Source organism: Sinocyclocheilus anshuiensis, unplaced genomic scaffold, assembly GCF_001515605.1.
Source record: "Sinocyclocheilus anshuiensis isolate Anshui unplaced genomic scaffold, SAMN03320099.WGS_v1.1 scaffold1582, whole genome shotgun sequence".
Taxonomy (NCBI): domain Eukaryota; kingdom Metazoa; phylum Chordata; class Actinopteri; order Cypriniformes; family Cyprinidae; genus Sinocyclocheilus; species Sinocyclocheilus anshuiensis.
The window spans coordinates 55829-73635 of NW_015542419.1; the positions used below are offsets into that span (position 1 = coordinate 55829).

The window sequence follows — 17807 nt, forward strand, 5'->3', positions numbered from 1 at the left end:
CACACACACACGCACACACACTCTCTCATACATATATACACACACACACACATACACACAGGCGAGAGTTAGAAACACCTGCAGAGTGTTAGAGACACTGGAGACTCACTCACTCACACACACACACACAGGTTTGTTTTTGTGAAAAGTGGGGACATCCCATAGGCGTAATGGTTTTTATACTGTACAGACCGTATATTCTATTGCCCTACACCAACCCTACCCCTAAACCTACCCCTCACAGGAAACTTTGTGCTATTTCAGATTTTCAATACACTCCATTCTGTGTGATTTATAAGCGTTTTGAAAAGTGGGGACATCCCATAGGCGTAATGGTTTTTATACTGTACAGACCGTATATTCTATTGCCCTACACCAACCCTACCCCTAAACCTACCCCTCACAGGAAACTTTGTGCTATTTCAGATTTTCAATACACTCCATTCTGTGTGATTTATAAGCGTTTTGAAAAGTGGGGACATGGGGTAATGTCCTGAAAAGTCACCTTCTCCTTGTAATACCTATGTCATACCTTTGTCATTATACAAATTTATGTCCTCATTTGTCACAAAAACGTGCACACACACACACACTCTCATACACACACTCACCCGTGCCGCCCGATCCGAAGCCGAAGCCTGTGGGTGCAGATGTCGTGGTCGCGGCTCCGAAGCCTGTGCCAGGAAGACCTGTAACCGTGACAACAGCTGGTGAGCGCCTGTAACCGTGACAACAGCTGGTGAGCACCTGTAACCGTGACAACCGTCTCAGCATAAAGCGGAGCATCTGAAGGAATGCTGGGAAAGCATGACTGTCGATAAGCACATGCATGTGATGCTGATGATTAGGGCGTGGCCTAATGCTTCGAGAGTCGAACTTGTAAAGCAAAGGTCGTGGGTTCGAGTCTGGATACAGGTGGGAGTGAATGACCAGCGCTCTCTTCCACCCTGAGACCCTCGAGCAAGAACCGGACCCCCGCTGCTCCCCGGATGGTGACATGCAGAGCGCACGCCGAGTGTGGGAACCATACCGAACTACACGTCACGTCCTTTCCTTTCCTTCAACTTTCACGATTCGATTCCCATTCACAAGCTTGCAATTTTATTCAATTACAAATTCGATTCGCTATCGATCAGGTGCAGTACATGCCTCTCAACTAATGCGGTCAAATATACTCGAGAGCTTGGTACTACATTACTATAACATGGAAGCTTAAAATGAACTGATTTGTATACAAACACCTAAATTACACTCAATGAAGTTCTTATAATAATGAAGTTACAAATACATCATAATATTTCTACTCCCAATTCGTATTTTTTAATTATAAATAGTGGCTGTCATAAAAACTCGACGGATTTATTCAAACATAACTTAACATCGAAGAACACTAAAATGATAATGACTGTTATATGGTGCATGTTGTTAAGAACAATGCTCCTCTCTAGAGTTCAGTTTCTTCTGAGGTGAACGTGATGTTATTGTTTACAAGCGGCTGGTTATATTGGCATCTTACACACAATACTGATTGCAGTAAGTTGTACTCTTTCTTTTAACTTACCTTCGGATGTTCATTCATGTTTATTTCAGCTGGCGCAGGGATCTGTCACTCACATTAAACAGCATTTATTGTCTGAATATTGTAAGAAAATAGTTTCATATCTAAAACATCAAAGCACAAAGCTAATTGCCATTTATTGGATGTGAGGCGCGATATAATGCTCCGTTCATTTAACTGAAAACAGGCCTAACTAATCGATTCTTGGGCTTTAAGAATCGATATCGTCTTGTAAAAATAAAAATGATTAAAATCGAGAAATCGATATTTTAGCCAGCCCTAGTAATGACGTCACGAACACGAGTGACGAGAGCGACTGCGCCGTTTGCCGCTGGATGAGGATGATTTACACGAGAAGCTTCATCTTCATCATCATCAGACACGAGTGAAGAGATACGCGTCAGAGCTGCTGCTGCGATCACTCAGAGCTAATCGACTTCTGACTGATTCCTCATGTATTCATATATTCTACAGCTTTTCATATGAAACTATGAATGCTTATCGGAACTGAGAAACAGAGTTTAATTGAACTCACTCGCGCTGCTGGACGCGCCGCCGAAGTTGAACGCCATGTTTCCGGTCCCGCCACGACACAGTCCGACCGGAAACAGAAACCATCAACAAGTGGTTCCTAGGCGCGCACAGTCCCTGCGTGAAAGAAATCACTGATGACTGAGAATTAAAGCGCAAACACACTCCTGCAGGACGAGCTCAACAAAGCTCTCTGTGAATTGATGTCTGCGGTTGTTTGTGTTCTAGTAAAGAGCACTGATGATGAAACACGAGAAAACTAACAGCACCTTCATGAACTCGTCAATGAACGCAACCCGCTTAATGGTTCAGTGTTTTCATTCTAATGGTTTTCTATGTGAAACTTTGCACATTGCCTTTAGATTCTGGCTTCATCTGCTTGCCTGTACAAAATATACATCATCAATAAGATGTTTACTGAATTTCGCCTTTTAATATCTGCGTTTTACTACATTGCTTCTCGATGCAAACTGCGTAAAAATAACTGGCGGCCAGTGGAGCAAAGCTTCGTTTTGACCTCCAGGTGGGCGTTCCTATACGGGTGTGACGTCACGTGGAAACGACCTTTTTTTTTTTTTTTTTTTTTTTTTTTACGGGCGACAGATGATTCGCTTCCTGAAGGAAATGAAATCTGATGAAAATAGCACGCAGCACGCTATATAGCTCACCTACGTGCGCTTTGGGGGCGGTGCTAAGCGCTATTTGGCCAATGAATTGGCGTGATGGTATAAGGGCTTCAGACATTCGTCACACCGAAGGGATCAGTTTTACACAGGTCTTCAGTGAATCGAAGCTTGTTTTGTTGCAGAAATGATGATTTTTTGGTTGCTTTCCAAACTGCGTCACGAAGTGCACGAGAGATGAACTTCATGATGATCACTCTGGAGTCCTTCTGCTCCTTCCTCTTGGGACCCAGGCGATGTACTGCCTCTATGCCATCCACAAGCCTAGATTTCTCCTCCGGTAACAAAGCTTGGCAGATCTGTATGACTTCCCTCCGGACGTCCATATAATTCGAGGTTCCATCGCCTAGAGTACGCTTCCAAATCGTACACACGCTTTTCGATCTGATCGACCGAAGTAGTGTACTTCTGTAACTTTTGTTCCATGCAGGACACGTTTTCTTTAAGCATAACAACTTCAGCACAACTTGATTCAATTTTTTTCTCCAATTCGTCCAATCTAGCACCCAACTTTTTTTCAATTCCGTCTGCCCGATCGTTAATTAGCTGGGAGAGCGTGGTGATGATACTGTCACCATCCACAGTGATTTCTTGTCTTCTTTCTCTTTTCGGAGCAGGGGATTCCCTAGGAGTAACTGGCAATTTAGGGAAGTCTTCCTCATTGACAGGAATCAACTGTTCCACATAATCATGACAAGCGTCCATTAAGACATTGGTAGCAGCAAGAGCGTTAGCACCTGTGTTCGATCCTTTTCTTTTTTGCTTTAAAGACATGTTTCCACCACAAGTCAACCAAGTATCATATAAACAACTAACTTAAGTTGAACGACAGAAAACTAAGTCTTTATAAAGAACAAATAACTACTTTTTCACGGTCAAAATAAAAGTTGGCAAAGCAGAGCTAATTAAAGCACGTCTTGTCTCTGCGCCATCTCGATGCCGCCTCACGTGGAAACGATCAACAGCTCAGGAGGCTTGCGCGTGACGTCACCAGGCGCTGTCCACGGCGGTGGTGCTGAATTATTTGATATCGATGGCTCGACAATCGATTATTCATTCTATGCACGGGCTGCTTCACTGGTTATGTGAGAAAACGGTGTTCTTTATAAAAGAAGTGTTGATTTTAAATAGACACAGAACTCTTTCCTGTTAGAAAGCAAGGAACTTGCGTGACACTTTTACTTCCGCTTTGCAACATACATCACATCAGTGAAGAAAACCAAGAAAAGTATATGCCCAGAGCACCTCCCAGTGGTCACCACATAAAATACAAGGGAAAACATTTACATGAGACACGGCTTAATAATTTAACAGCTTTTAACAGAAGAGAGAGAAAAATAACAAATAGTGCTTTCCAATAGTGCCAACAAGAAGCACTTCAGAAATAGATTAAATTGCATTTATCAGAACTCATGGGATCTTACAAAAATAATCCAAATCGCAAACTAAATCCAACCCTTAGGGATTAAAGTTCCGTCAGTTCATAAAGAGAGTCACGTGCTTCATTCCTGAATGATTCAGCCGTTCGAACGAATCAATTGAATGAATGATTCAGTGATAAAATCAGTGACTTGCTGCCACCTGCTGGCGGATTTACTTTCATTTTTAGCATATTTCAATTATTTGAATCATATTTCTGTATTCAAAATTGTATATTTAAAACATTAATCTCCACACGATTGTATGAATGTAATTGCACTCGTGCCTCCTCCGAGCCTCATTAAACGTCTGAAAATACACCCATTCTTCTGTGTACCCTCTGTAGTACAAATTTATTTATTAATACTAATTTCATATGATTGGTAACTTATTTTTCTTATTCTACATATTGTTTTAAATAGAAATGTTAAAAAGATTATAAACATACATTTTTGTATTCGGCAGATGAAAAAGATGCCATTAGAAAGGTAAAAAGAAAATACTGCTGTAAGTCACTTTAAGGAGTCAAATGTCAGCTCGTATTAGGAAGGATAATTATTGATTATTGATCAGAAGGTGCTCCTAAATGTTTAAATTAGGACAAGCGCTCCTGATTACAAGAAACACTGCTCTTAATCTGTGTGTGACCGGTACGGCTGACGAAACATTGTCAAAGGATTTTTTTTTTGCTTTAACCCCTGCAATATAATAAGAAGTAGAATAAGACAAATAAGTTACCAATCATATGAAATTAGTATTAATAAATGAATTTGTACTACAGAGGGTACACAGAAGAATGGGTGTATTTTCAGACGTTTAATGAGGCTCGGAGGAGGCACGAGTGCAATTACATTCATACAATCGTGTGGAGATTAATGTTTTAAATATACAATTTTGAATACAGAAATATGATTCAAATAACTGAAAGTATAGGCTAAAAATGAAAGTAAATCCGCCAGCAGGTGGCAGCAAGTCACTGATTTTATCACTGAATCATTCATTCAATTGATTCGTTCGAACAGCTGAATCATTCAGGAATGAAGCACGTGACTCTCTTTATGAACTGACAGAACTTTAATCCCTGAACCCTGGCTATTTTATATAATGAGTGCGCGAACCCACAACCTCATGCCCAAACATAGCCCTCATCACTAACTGGCAGCATGCCTTCACTGGCCTTTGAATGGTTCATTAATATTATCATGATATATTTCCCAGTGTCTTCATTTTCTCCACAACCAGCAGCCGCATCATATATTGATGTAAATCACTAGTTTCTGTTACTGGATGACCTACTCAATAAAAACCCAACAAGAGAAACTTAATCAACAGCTACTATTACAGAGAAAGAGAGGAGTTCAGAAGAGATGCCTCGACAATATCAGACCAACAAGATCTACATGCTGCTGCATTTGCTGCCGTGCCGGCTAACTTTTCTTTTTTCCCCTAAAGTTTTAGTATATGGCTCTGCGGCGGAGCTGTCTTTGATTTTGCAGAACTATTATATTCGTATAGAATGAGATGTAAAGAGCTGTGAACTATCTAAAGTGATCAGGTTTAGTTAAGAGTGGTCCAGACTAACCTAACGACAGCAGGACTCACTGAAGGGGTCCCTAACTAAGAAGCTTTGGGGAAACACAGCCCTGCTCGTCACTGAGCAAATCAAAATCAACAAGTTTGAACATTAATTAAAAGTTTTATTAACATTGCATTGTTTACAAAACCAGCAGAAACACAAAGATGAATGTAAATCATCAGATGCTGAGCTGTTCCTCAAAAAGAGGCAAGCTCTAAAACACTTCATGTGGCTTAATGCATCAAAACAGCGTTTTCTGAATGACTAAACTCAATAAAGACTGCTAATAAAGCATACTATTTACAGACAAACAGATATGAGCCATAATACAGACTCAACGTGTTTAATTACACATTAAGCGTTTTCCTCCCATAGAAAACTGTTATAAGGAAAGCTCTTTATGTGGCTTAATGCGTTAAAACAGTGTTTTTTAAAAGACCAAACTCAAGTTTGTCTGAACATAGTATGAGTTATAATGTTTACTGAGTTAGGTCTTTTAAAAACACTGTCTTAACACATTAAGCCACGTAGAGTTTTCCTTATAACGGTTTTCTGTGGGAGGAAAACGCTTAATGTGTAATTAAACGCGTTGCGTTCATATTATGGCTCTAATCTGCTTGTCTGTACATTATATGCTTTATTAATAATGTGTTTCTGCTTTATTAATCATGCACAGCTTTAATGCATTAAGCCACGTGAAGAGTTTTAGAATGTCCCAAAAGAGAAACCCTTCCTGCAGCGGAAGCAGAACCTCAGGTCTGGGATCAGATCTCTACAGCGAGGTTATCTCCGGCCCGTGCGCTTCATCTGCGTCCTCTTCTTCAGCTCTGTGAGGCGCAGCTTCTTCTTGGATCTCTGTGGTTCTGGAGGCTGCAGCTGGACCGCGGGATCTCTGGGCTCGGCTGGAGTCGAGAACACGTCGTCCGTCACGTCTCTCGCCAGCACCTCCTTCTCCTCCGAGCGCTTCTCCTTCAGGATCTGCTTCACCGTCTGCCGCTGCTTCTGCCGGGCCGCTGTGGCCTGTCGGATCACGCGCCGGTGCTGGACACACATCACACACAACACCAGCCTGAGACACGGTTTATTCACCACGTTTGACCGATTCTCCGTTTTTATGATTTTTAACTAGTCCACTTCAAAATGTAACTACAACATGATTCAATAACTTGTTCTTTATTAACCCTCTAGTTAAAGAAAATTCTACTTCCAGAGCAGCACACATGAAGCTGTCGATGTGATGTAAAGCACTTGTTTAATAGCTTTGCAGAAAAGATGCATGAACTACAACTACATCTCGTCTTATACATGTTATATGTTCAGAAATAATACGAGGAAAATGCGTTTAAAAGTGCTCAAAAGTCAAGGTTATTCAAATGCAAAACAGCTGAAGGTATAACAGCAGTAGAGTATTATTAACTATAAATGTTCTGTAAAACAACAGCAGCTTTCAGTCTGTCACTGTGATGCAAACATGAAATATCAGACACACAGTAGTAGTTACAGGTTTTTTATTCGCTTGCGCTGCTTTGCCATAGTTTGTTCTGTGTAAACATGGACGTGTTTGACTGCTGCGCTCGCGTCTCTTGCATGAAACGGTATCCTAGAAGCACTGCGCTCAAGTTAAGAGAAGTTCACTCATCTTCTTGCATGTGTTTGCTCTTCCTCTGCCGCGTCGCATCTTTATCAACACAAAAGCTCATTCTGTGTGAATGGTGTCTAGTGATATGAGCGCGTCACTCGAGCGGTTAATCATTATGTTCTCTTCACTGTTATCATTGGCATATTGACAGTGTCTAATTCTAACGTTTGGTAATATTTCTATTCAAAATCGCAATACTTTGATTTCTGAAAAATGAAATCGTGGCAAAACATTAAATTCGAAGTAAATTATCAAATGTGAAGAATGTCCCAGGCCTAGTGAGGAAGAGCGCGGTGCTGAAGAGTCTTACCATGTTCGGAGACTGGAAGTGAGGGTTCTCGTACAGCGTGGGTCCACCGAAGCTGCCCTGGAAGACTTTGATGAGATTCAAGACGAACCGCGGGCCGATCTCCACCAGAGACGCATCTTCTTCGATGATCTGCGGACGAGAATCACAGAATAATTCAGAAACTGCGGCTGACGCAAACAGCCTGGCGCTGGAGCTGCGCTGCTCACCTGATAGTTCCTGAACCAGATCCTGTGCTCAGCGATGGTGAAGCTCAGAACGTGATCCACAAACGGCTGACTCTTCGGGTGATACCGAGGTGTCGAGAAGATCTGCAAGAACCACACTCGAGCCGTCAGAACGTGTTCAGTAATTATGAGCCGTGCGAGGAAATTACACACGCATCAGTGTTCAAAACGAACGTGTCTGAAAGCAGTCAGTGTTTCTGTTAATCTGTTTCTCAGCACGTGCTTTAATAATGAACGAGGAGGATCAAACACAGTCGGCTGAGAATGTATTACTACATATCCTCTCCATACACTTCACACACACAGGCCGTGATGTGCACATAATTCAGTCATTCTGCAGCAAAAACTGAAAGAGGAATTAATGTTGAAATAAACCTGAGTGAAGAGCTCCTTCAGCAGCGCGTAATGCGGCTCCTTGTCAAATTTCTATGAAATGACAGACAAACATCATCATCGTCATCATCTTCATCATCAGTCACACACGCGTGTGATCCGCAAGCGTGTTCCACTCACCGGGTCGAAGGACAGCAGCGGTCTGGAGCCTTTCAGACAGTTTCCGGTCATTTTCAGCTCAGCCAGAGTGTGAACTACAAACACAAAATCAGTAATCGTTACATCGAAACAAGAGTTCAGTGTGAAATCATTTCAGAACTCAAGACTTTCTCCTCAGTCTCTAAAAACAGCAGAACTGTGACAGCTCATTAACATAATCACCCACATCTACATCAATCATGCAGCAACCTGAGCCAATCATCGCAGAGCTCATTTACATATAAATATCCTAAAGGCCCAGCTGTTTAATTAAGAGAGAGGAATGAAGAAGAGTTGAATAAATGACAACTGTTGGATTCACACAACATTAGCAGACCAGTCGACTACAGTGAATAAACTGACATTTAGTCATTATTAATATAAAAAGCACACATGACATGATCTAGTCTAAACTTGTCAAATAACTGAATGAAAGAAATCGCACCGTTCTGTACGAGGAACTTGGCCGACGGTCCGTGAGGGACGTTTGAGATCCTGTAAGAGAAGAGCAGATGAGATCTCAGCACACACCGCTGACTCATGATGTTCCTATTATTATTATTATTATTATTATTTCTGACGTCTCACTGACATGTCGCTCACCACATATAAAGATCCTGTTTCTTCTTGGCTTCAAAGAAGATGCATTTATTGCAGTTTTTGATTTCACACACCTGAAACACAGCAGCCGTTAGAATCAGACGTCAAAACACGAATCACGAGACTACAGAACGCTTTCTGCTCAAGTACCTCGTTCACCACAAAGAGCTTGTCTTTTCTGTCCATCTTGGTGTCTGGAAGAAAACAAAGCCAGAGTGATATTTGATTGATTGTCTGGTTAGTGCTGGTTTAGCTGGTTAGTGCGGCCGGTCTGATGTGGTTTACCAGCTTTGCTGTGTGGCATCATGGTCCGCAGATCCATCATCAGGTGCCTCGTCCTGAAGCTGATCCCACGAGAAGAAAACACCAACACTCGCTCCTTATTCGTCCATTTGCCCTGAAGAACATGAATATGAATAAGATTATACACATGACACTGGTTTACACTAATACACACTAATATACACACAAACTAAAATACACACACACTAAAATACACACGCACACACCAAAATACACACGCACACACCAAAATACACACGCACACACCAAAATACACACGCACACACCAAAATACACACGCACACACCAAAATACACACGCACACACCAAAATACACACGCACACACCAAAATACACACGCACACACCAAAATACACACGCACACACCAAAATACACACGCACACACCAAAATACACACGCACACACCAAAATACACACGCACACACCAAAATACACACGCACACACCAAAATACACACGCACACACCAAAATACACACGCACACACCAAAATACACACACAGCACACACCAAAATACACACAAGCACACACCAAAATACACACACGCACACACCAAAATACACACACGCACACACCAAAATACACACGCACACACCAAAATACACACGCACACACCAAAATACACACGCACACACCAAAATACACACGCACACACCAAAATACACACGCACACACCAAAATACACACGCACACACCAAAATACACACGCACACACCAAAATACACACGCACACACCAAAATACACACGCACACACCAAAATACACACGCACACACCAAAATACACACGCACACACCAAAATACACACGCACACACCAAAATACACACACACCCACACCAAAATACACACACACCAAAATATACACACACCCACACCAAAATACACACACACACCAAAATATACACACCCACACCAAAATACACACACACCCACACCAAAATACACACACACACCCACACCAAAATACACACACCAAAATACACACACACACCCACCCACACCAAAATACACACACACACACACTAAAATACACACACACTGGATATTCTGTGTAGTTTAACGCGCATGTGGATATTCTGTGTAGTTTAACGCGCGTGTGTGTGGATATTCCGTGTAGTTTAATGCACGTGTGTGGATATTCCGTGTAGTTTAACGTGCGTGTGTGGATATTCCGTAGTTTAACGCACGTGTGTGTGGATATTCCATGTAGTTTAACGCGAGTGTGTGAGGATATTCCATGTAGTTTAACGCGCGTGTGAGGATATTCCATATAGTTTAACGCGCATGTGTGCGGATATTCCATGTAGTTTAACGCGCGTGTGTGTGGATATTCCATGTAGTTTAAGGCGCGTGTGTGTGGATATTCCATGTAGTTTAACGCGCGTGTGTGTGGATATTCCATGTAGTTTAACGCGCGTGTGAGGATATTCCCCATGTAGTTTAACGCGAGTGTGTGAGGATATTCCATGTAGTTTAACGCGAGTGTGTGAGGATATTCCATGTAGTTTAACGCGAGTGTGTGAGGATATTCCATGTAGTTTAACGCGAGTGTGTGAGGATATTCCATGTAGTTTAACGCGAGTGTGTGAGGATATTCCATGTAGTTTAACGCGAGTGTGTGAGGATATTCCATGTAGTTTAACGCGCGTGTGTGAGGATATTCCATGTAGTTTAACGCGAGTGTGTGAGGATATTCCATGTAGTTTAACGCGCGTGTGTGAGGATATTCCATGTAGTTTAACGCGAGTGTGTGAGGATATTCCATGTAGTTTAACGCGCGTGTGTGAGGATATTCCATGTAGTTTAACGCGAGTGTGTGAGGATATTCCATGTAGTTTAACGCGCGTGTGTGAGGATATTCCATGTAGTTTAACGCGAGTGTGTGAGGATATTCCATGTAGTTTAACGCGCGTGTGTGAGGATATTCCATGTAGTTTAACGCGCGTGTGTGAGGATATTCCATGTAGTTTAACGCGAGTGTGTGAGGATATTCCATGTAGTTTAACGCGCGTGTGTGAGGATATTCCATGTAGTTTAACGCGAGTGTGTGAGGATATTCCATGTAGTTTAACGCGCGTGTGTGAGGATATTCCATGTAGTTTAACGCGAGTGTGTGAGGATATTCCATGTAGTTTAACGCGCGTGTGTGAGGATATTCCATGTAGTTTAACGCGAGTGTGTGAGGATTGTGTGGATATTCCGTAGTTTAACGCGCGTGTGAGTGGATATTCCGTGTAGTTTAACGCGCGTGAGTGGATATTCCGTGTAGTTTAACGCACGTGTGAGTGGATATTCCGTGTAGTTTAACGCACGCGTGAGTGGATATTCCGTGTAGTTTAACGCACGCGTGTGTGGATATTCCGTGTAGTTTAACGCGCGCGTGTGTGGATATGCTGTGTAGTTTAACGGGCGTGTGTGTGGATATGCTGTGTAGTTTAACGCGCGCGTGTGCGGATATGCTGTGTAGTTTAACGCGCGCATGTGTGGATATGCTGTGTAGTTTAACGCACGCGTGAGAGTGGATATTCCGTGTAGTTTAACGCACGCGTGAGAGTGGATATTCCGTGTAGTTTAACGCGTGTGTGAGTGGATATTCCGTGTAGTTTAACGCACGCTTGTGTGGATATGCTGTGTAGTTTAACGCGCGCGTGTGTGGATATTCCGTGTAGTTTAACGCGCGTGTGAGTGGATATGCTGTGTAGTTTAACGCACGCGTGTGTATATTCTGTGCGGTCTCTGGTGTAGGTGTGTGTTTTACCGTGCTGACGGGCGGCGGGACGCTGATGATGTTTTTATTCGCTTCTTCTTCATTCTCCAGGGTAAACGTCACGGTCTTCGGTTTTCTCTCGGTTTGTGGCGTTTTATTCCCGGTTAATTTCGCTCGTTTCGTCTTCTTTTGTGCCGCTCGCTCCGCTGCACGTTTTCCTCCGCGCGCCGCCATCTTTCTCTCACACGTCACCGGAAGCGGAAACGCACTCATCAAACAAGCGTGATACACTGTAGCAATGTGACACAATGGACTCTCGGTTTAATGAAGACACAGTAGAAGAAATGAACGAGGATGCTGATGAAGATGAGGAAGAAACGAAGGAGAGAGATGAAGATGGTGATGATGAAGGGGTTTCAGTGCTTTCTGGTCTTCCCGCGGAGAAGAGCGAGAGACGCCAGACCTGCTCCGGAGTGTGGAACAGAGTTTTATATTCTGTTTATCAGTCCCGTCTCTCTAATAAAATCAGAAAAGACTTTAGTATTTATTTCACTTGACCATCTTATTAAAACCTTAAAATATAATTCTTGAATTCCATTTTTCCTTATTTCTTGTTCGTACTTTCTAAATTCAAGAAATAAATGAGGTATTGTTCCTTCAACATAACATTGTTCACATAACCCATTTGGATGTTCCCGTTATTTAAAGTGTGCTATTTAAATTTGAGTGCCCTAACAATATTCTGTTATAGATAACCTCTTCTTTCCTTGATTTACCTACACACTTTATATTTTGATTTACTTTGTTTATTAAACTGTACAGAAATCTACCCTTTTCTCCATTATTCCACTTAACTTGCCATTCTTCAATCACTTTACTCCAGATTAAAACCTTAATCTCTGATCGTCTGTCTCTGTAAAGCTTGTTTGGATCATTTATCCACCTCTTCATTGCCCTTTATTCCTGTGTGTGCTGGGACCCATATAAAACTGATTGATGTATCATTTTGAACAATTCTTGAATGTATTTGTAGGATACTAAAGAGAATGTCTTGGTGATTAGATTTAAAGGATCTCAAACTCTTGAAACTGAGTCAGAACAAATTAAAACATCCTCAGGTTTGTGTTCCTCTACCCACTGCAATATGCCAAGAGTATTGCTATCATTTCTACAGTATAAACTACCAAATGATTTGAAGTTCGCTTTACTCCACTGATCCACTGTCTAACACAAACTCTCACACTCTCACACACACACACACTCTCACACTCTCACACACACACACTCTCACACTCTCACACACACACACTCTCACACTCTCACACACACACACTCTCACACTCTCACACACACACACTCTCACACTCTCACACACACACACTCTCACACTCTCACACACACACACTCTCACACTCTCACACACACACACTCTCACACTCTCACACACACACACTCTCACACTCTCACACACACACACTCTCACACTCTCACACACACACACTCTCACACTCTCACACACACACACTCTCACACTCTCACACACACACACTCTCACACTCTCACACACACACACTCTCACACTCTCACACACACACACTCACACACACACACACACTCACACTCTCACACTCTCACACACACACACACACACACACACTCACATCAGCCTAAGACTTGGTAACTGCTCGTTAGTTCTTAAGGCAGTCTTAAGACCGTGAGTAAGTTTATGAGCTGCTGGCTGGTTGTGTGCTTGCAGATATACAGCTGAAGGAATCGTAGCGGATCGTGGACTACATCCGTCCCGGAGCATGCAGACTGGACTGGGAAAGAATGATCCCTTCAATGGAGATCCTGCAGACGCTGGAGCAGGGGAACATGCGTCTGCGTCTGCGTCTGCGTCGCCACGTTAATGTACAACAGTGAGTGACTCGTTCATGTCGTGTTGACCGCACATGCGCAACATCATTCAAAGACGTGCATTTATTGCTTGGATGGACCTTGTAACATATACTGCAGTCAATTATAAACAGTAGAGAGTGTCATTCTGGTTTTGTGAAGAAATTTTATAAAAGAAAACATTATATAATGCTACCTGTTGTTAGTGTTTTTTAGGTTGTGTTATGAATGATAAAGTGTGTTTGTTTGCTAGTGTTCTGTTAGAATGAGGCATTAATGAAGTGTTTTGGTAGTTTTAGTGCATTTTAATGTGAAATTAACTGCTGTGTCAGGTTGAAAGATGGTTAGGAGAACTGTGTGAAGAGTTTTGAAAAAGTGACTTTAGTATTTAGAAATGTGTCAATCTAGTGATTGTAAAAACCGTAAACACGCACACTCCTACAGCTTCCCCTGACAGATGAGAAAGACTGACGACAGATTTATTCACTGATTTTGTAACATGTAAATGAAGCTGCTTTGACAGGAATAATTGTACTTGTTTGTTTCTGAAGGCATGCACCAGCTCCGTGACGTTGGAGATGCTCAGTGGGAAGGAGAGATGCGGGCCAGTGTAGACGTCTGGAACCTCAGTGTGCTTATAACAGAAGCGTCTCTCCCACTCCGTGTCCTGAGACACCTCGCTCTCGCCCAACATCTGAGAGACCAGATTGCCTGAAGGAGACGCATGTGTCAGTCTGTTCAGTTACCCTGAGCACTTCATCAGATCAGACACAGCTGAAGAACTTGCTTCTTTCTTCGGCTGTTGGCAGAACTGAAATGATCCATCAGGTAACCGAAGAAATTATACAGCTGCAGAGACACAAACAGCATGAGCGTGTTTCATGTGCAGAAATATCAACAAGACTTTTAGTGCAATAACAGGCCTCTGTGACTGTAAATCTGTGCTTCATTACTCCTGGTGAGACGTATCTGAGGAGAAGATCCGTGTTGTTTCACCTTGATATGATCCTGTTGTCCAGAATACTCTATCGACTGAAAGATGTTCCAGGTGCAGCGGCGTCTCATCTCCAGCCGCGCCACATACTGACGGTACCAGCGCTGGATGAGCAGCGCCGCCCGCATCGCATCATACAGACAGAGAAAGACAGACAGACAGACAGACGAGAGAAAGTCAGGCCAGCAGGAGACATGAGTGACGGTGATGTTTCTTTAGACTCACAGAAACATGTGATCCGTCTGACCTGTAGCTGCTGCATGTGAGAGAAACCAAGAAAAACAGTGTCATTAACACTCACTGACAACAATGAGACTTACTGAAATAAATGAGGAGGAATTACCTGGAACGGAAATGTTTCCTACAGACAGACACGACAGAGACAAAGACAGACACAGAGCAATGTGAGCTGTTTCTCAGGCAGATATTCAGCTGAAAGCTCTGAATTTTTTAATCATCTTGTGGTTCACGCACCGCGATCGCATGGTTTCAGCTGCAGTTGGTTTGATTTCGTGACTCCGCATCCCATGTCATGTTAGTCAGCTGTAAGTACACCTATGAATTCATTCATGTTTCTGATTCTGCTGATCTGAATTTCACTTTTAAACAATTATACATAATTCCCATCACATCAAAGAAAATCAGAAATAATGTGACCCATCCTCTTAGTTTGATTAATTGTTAAACCTGTTTTGTACAGAGTAGTTTAGCTCTAATTCTACAAAAGACCTCCAGCCACTGTGCTTTAGAAAACAGCAAGAGAACGCCACACTCACCTGCTGAGGGTTTGTCAGAATCCCTCCATGACAGCAGAGCCTATGAAGAAGTGTGACCAACTTCACTCTCAATGAACCTGTAGAGAGAGACAGATGGTGAGATATGGAGCTGATCCGCGTGACCACTTCATCAAAACAACATGCTGCGGCTGGATTAGGGTTAATACTGCGGCTCGGCTCCAACCCAGAATAGACAGATAAAGAGCTGCTAAAGGCCTCCGTGCGTTTGAGCCTGTTACTCTGCTGTTCAGAGCTGACGTCCAACTCAGAACGCTGAACACGGCCACATGAATTAGTTTTTTAATGTTTGTCATTGGCAAACAGACCAGTTCTCCCCGTTCATCACTGGTATATTTAATAGGCTTTATTATAAAAGCAACTGAATTCTACCAGATTTGATCTATTCTGAGTTATCTATTCAAATCATGAGCATATAAATCTACTGTGACGGGACTGAAATAATACGGCACACTATAAGCACATCTTCAGAATAGGGGTTAAAAGTGTATGGGTTTTGACTAATAGGTGAATAAGGTTAGGGTTACGCCAGAAAACACCATTTCTTGAGGTTAGCAGTGAATGAAATGATATTATAAGTTGTCCTCAAATGGCACCGATTCCTCAGAACGGCAGATAAACTGTTGATTGCCGTTCACACGCAGGTGTTGGAATTCCTCCTGACGCAAGGGAGTTACAGCGCGACGGCCTCAAGGACAAACACGGCCCGCGCTGCTTTGATTCAGTTCATCTGAGGTCAGAAGAGAAACTACAGATGCTACAACAATGTCAAGCTTTGTATTTCTCATGTGAAATGACCTGCGGAGTCAAATAAATATCAGAAAATATGCTTCTCATGTTTAAACATTGACTGATTAGTGATCAATAACCCAGCTTTAACCCCCAGTCCTGAACATGCGCTCGCAGTCTTGTAAAGTGTTACTAACCCGCTACATTATTTTAGGCCATCGCAATGAGTCAGGAATCCACTGGAAATTCATGTCAGCTGATACAATACAATACAACTTTATTGTCAACCCCAATGGTTGAAAACTGTCTTTGACCACACCATTGCCCTCAAACATACATAACATTAAAACCACACAGATATAAAAAAACATATCAGATCGTTCCACCTTAGTGTTTTGATTCAAATATCCAATTACTGCAGGTATAAATGAATTCTTATAGATGATTCTCTCTGCCCTGGGCATTAAATAACGTCTTCTAGAAGGCAATAAGACAAACTGATCATTCAAAGGATGAGTAGCATCTTTCAAAATGCACTCAGCTTTCCTAACACAACTTGTTATTATGCCTCTTATTAAGAAACCACAACTAGATCCTAGTGAACTGGCAAATTGCAGACCCATTTCAAATCTTTAGTTTATTTCTCAAATTTTAGAAAAAGTTGTCTGCTCAATTGTGCTCCTTCCTGCAAAAATGATATCTGTGAAGAATTTCATCATAGCACAGAAACTGCACTTGTTAAAATTACAAATGACTTGCTTCTTGCGTTATCACTTTGTCTATTTAATCAGGGAATCATCTCAATTAAATCCAGTAAAGTATGGAGTGCCACAAGGATCTGTCCTAGGCCCTCTGATATTTTCAATATACATGTTGCCCCTTGGTAATATTATTAGAAAATATGGGATTAGTTTCCACTGTTATGCTGATGATACTCAACTATATATCTCAACAAGACCAGACGAAACTTCTAAATTATCTAAGCTAACAGAGTGTGTTAAAAATGTAAAAGACTGGATGACCAATAATTTTCTCCTATTAAATTCGGGACAGAGATATTAATTATTGGACCAAAAAACAGTACACAGAATCTCGTAGATTACAATTTGCAACTAGACGGATGTACTGTTACTTCCTCTACAGTCAAAAATCTTATATTAGACAGCAACTTGTCACAAATCATACTTCCCATGTTACAAAAACAGCATTCTTCCATCTTAGAAACATTGCCAAGCTACGAAACGTTACCTGTTTCTGATGCAGAAAAGCTAGTTCATGCATTCATGACCTCTAGACTGGACTATTGTAATGCA

At 42.0% G+C, this 17807-nt stretch overlaps 3 protein-coding genes across 5 annotated transcripts in view; all 3 read right to left on the minus strand.

Annotated features, from left to right (window-relative positions):
- Positions 1-2204, minus strand: part of LOC107693476 (nuclear pore complex protein Nup54-like) — a 10785-nt gene extending 8581 nt beyond the window's left edge. The window contains exons 1-2 of the mRNA XM_016492880.1: positions 2094-2204; positions 612-689 (exon numbers count right to left, since the gene is read on the minus strand). Coding sequence (XP_016348366.1) covers positions 612-689; positions 2094-2130 — 115 coding nt within the window. The 5' untranslated portion in view covers positions 2131-2204. The remainder of the gene's footprint in view (positions 1-611; positions 690-2093) is intronic.
- Positions 2205-6199: 3995 nt separating this feature from the next.
- LOC107693485 (biogenesis of ribosomes BRX1) lies at positions 6200-12413 on the minus strand. Its single transcript, XM_016492884.1, has 10 exons — positions 12133-12413; positions 9357-9468; positions 9222-9265; positions 9075-9145; positions 8917-8966; positions 8454-8527; positions 8316-8366; positions 7923-8024; positions 7717-7845; positions 6200-6808 (listed from the first exon to the last, which is right to left on the minus strand). The coding sequence occupies exons 1-10, from the start codon at positions 12352-12354 to the stop codon at positions 6551-6553; spliced, it is 1113 nt and encodes a 370-aa protein (XP_016348370.1). The 5' UTR covers positions 12355-12413; the 3' UTR covers positions 6200-6550.
- A 1948-nt stretch (positions 12414-14361) lies between these two features.
- On the minus strand, positions 14362-16193 carry LOC107693487 (serine/threonine-protein phosphatase with EF-hands 2-like). 3 transcript variants are annotated; one of them, XR_001634755.1, is made up of 5 exons: positions 15748-16193; positions 15446-15514; positions 15315-15332; positions 14974-15227; positions 14750-14826 (listed from the first exon to the last, which is right to left on the minus strand). XR_001634755.1 is itself a non-coding variant. In XM_016492886.1 (3 exons), the coding sequence occupies exons 1-3, from the start codon at positions 15097-15099 to the stop codon at positions 14366-14368; spliced, it is 504 nt and encodes a 167-aa protein (XP_016348372.1). In that variant the 5' UTR covers positions 15100-15124; the 3' UTR covers positions 14362-14365. The 3 variants fall into 3 exon arrangements, 1 of the variants encoding a protein (XP_016348372.1); XR_001634754.1 differs by having other exon boundaries at positions 15315-15514; positions 15748-16120; XM_016492886.1 differs by lacking the exons at positions 15315-15332; positions 15446-15514; positions 15748-16193 and adding an exon at positions 14362-14688 and having other exon boundaries at positions 14772-14826; positions 14974-15124.
- Between the last annotated feature and the right edge of the window lie 1614 nt (positions 16194-17807).

What these genes read in the sequence shown, in the direction of transcription:
- LOC107693487 (XM_016492886.1), bottom strand. Translation starts at nt 15,099, where the DNA reads ATGCGGGCGGCGCTGCTCATCCAGCGCTGGTACCGTCAGTATGTGGCG. An exon ending in GACAACAGGATCATATCAAG is followed by an intron (nt 14,827 to 14,973) that starts GTGAAACAACAC and finishes GTGTCTCTGCAG; the next exon opens with CTGTATAATTTCTTCGGTTA. An exon ending in CAGTTCTGCCAACAGCCGAA is followed by an intron (nt 14,689 to 14,771) that starts GAAAGAAGCAAG and finishes CGTCTCCTTCAG; the next exon opens with GCAATCTGGTCTCTCAGATG.
- LOC107693485 (XM_016492884.1), bottom strand. Translation starts at nt 12,354, where the DNA reads ATGAGTGCGTTTCCGCTTCCGGTGACGTGTGAGAGAAAGATGGCGGCG. An exon ending in CGCTGCTGTCCTTCGACCCG is followed by an intron (nt 8,367 to 8,453) that starts GTGAGTGGAACA and finishes GTCATTTCATAG; the next exon opens with AAATTTGACAAGGAGCCGCA. An exon ending in ACTTCCAGTCTCCGAACATG is followed by an intron (nt 6,809 to 7,716) that starts GTAAGACTCTTC and finishes ATGTGTGTCCAG; the next exon opens with CACCGGCGCGTGATCCGACA.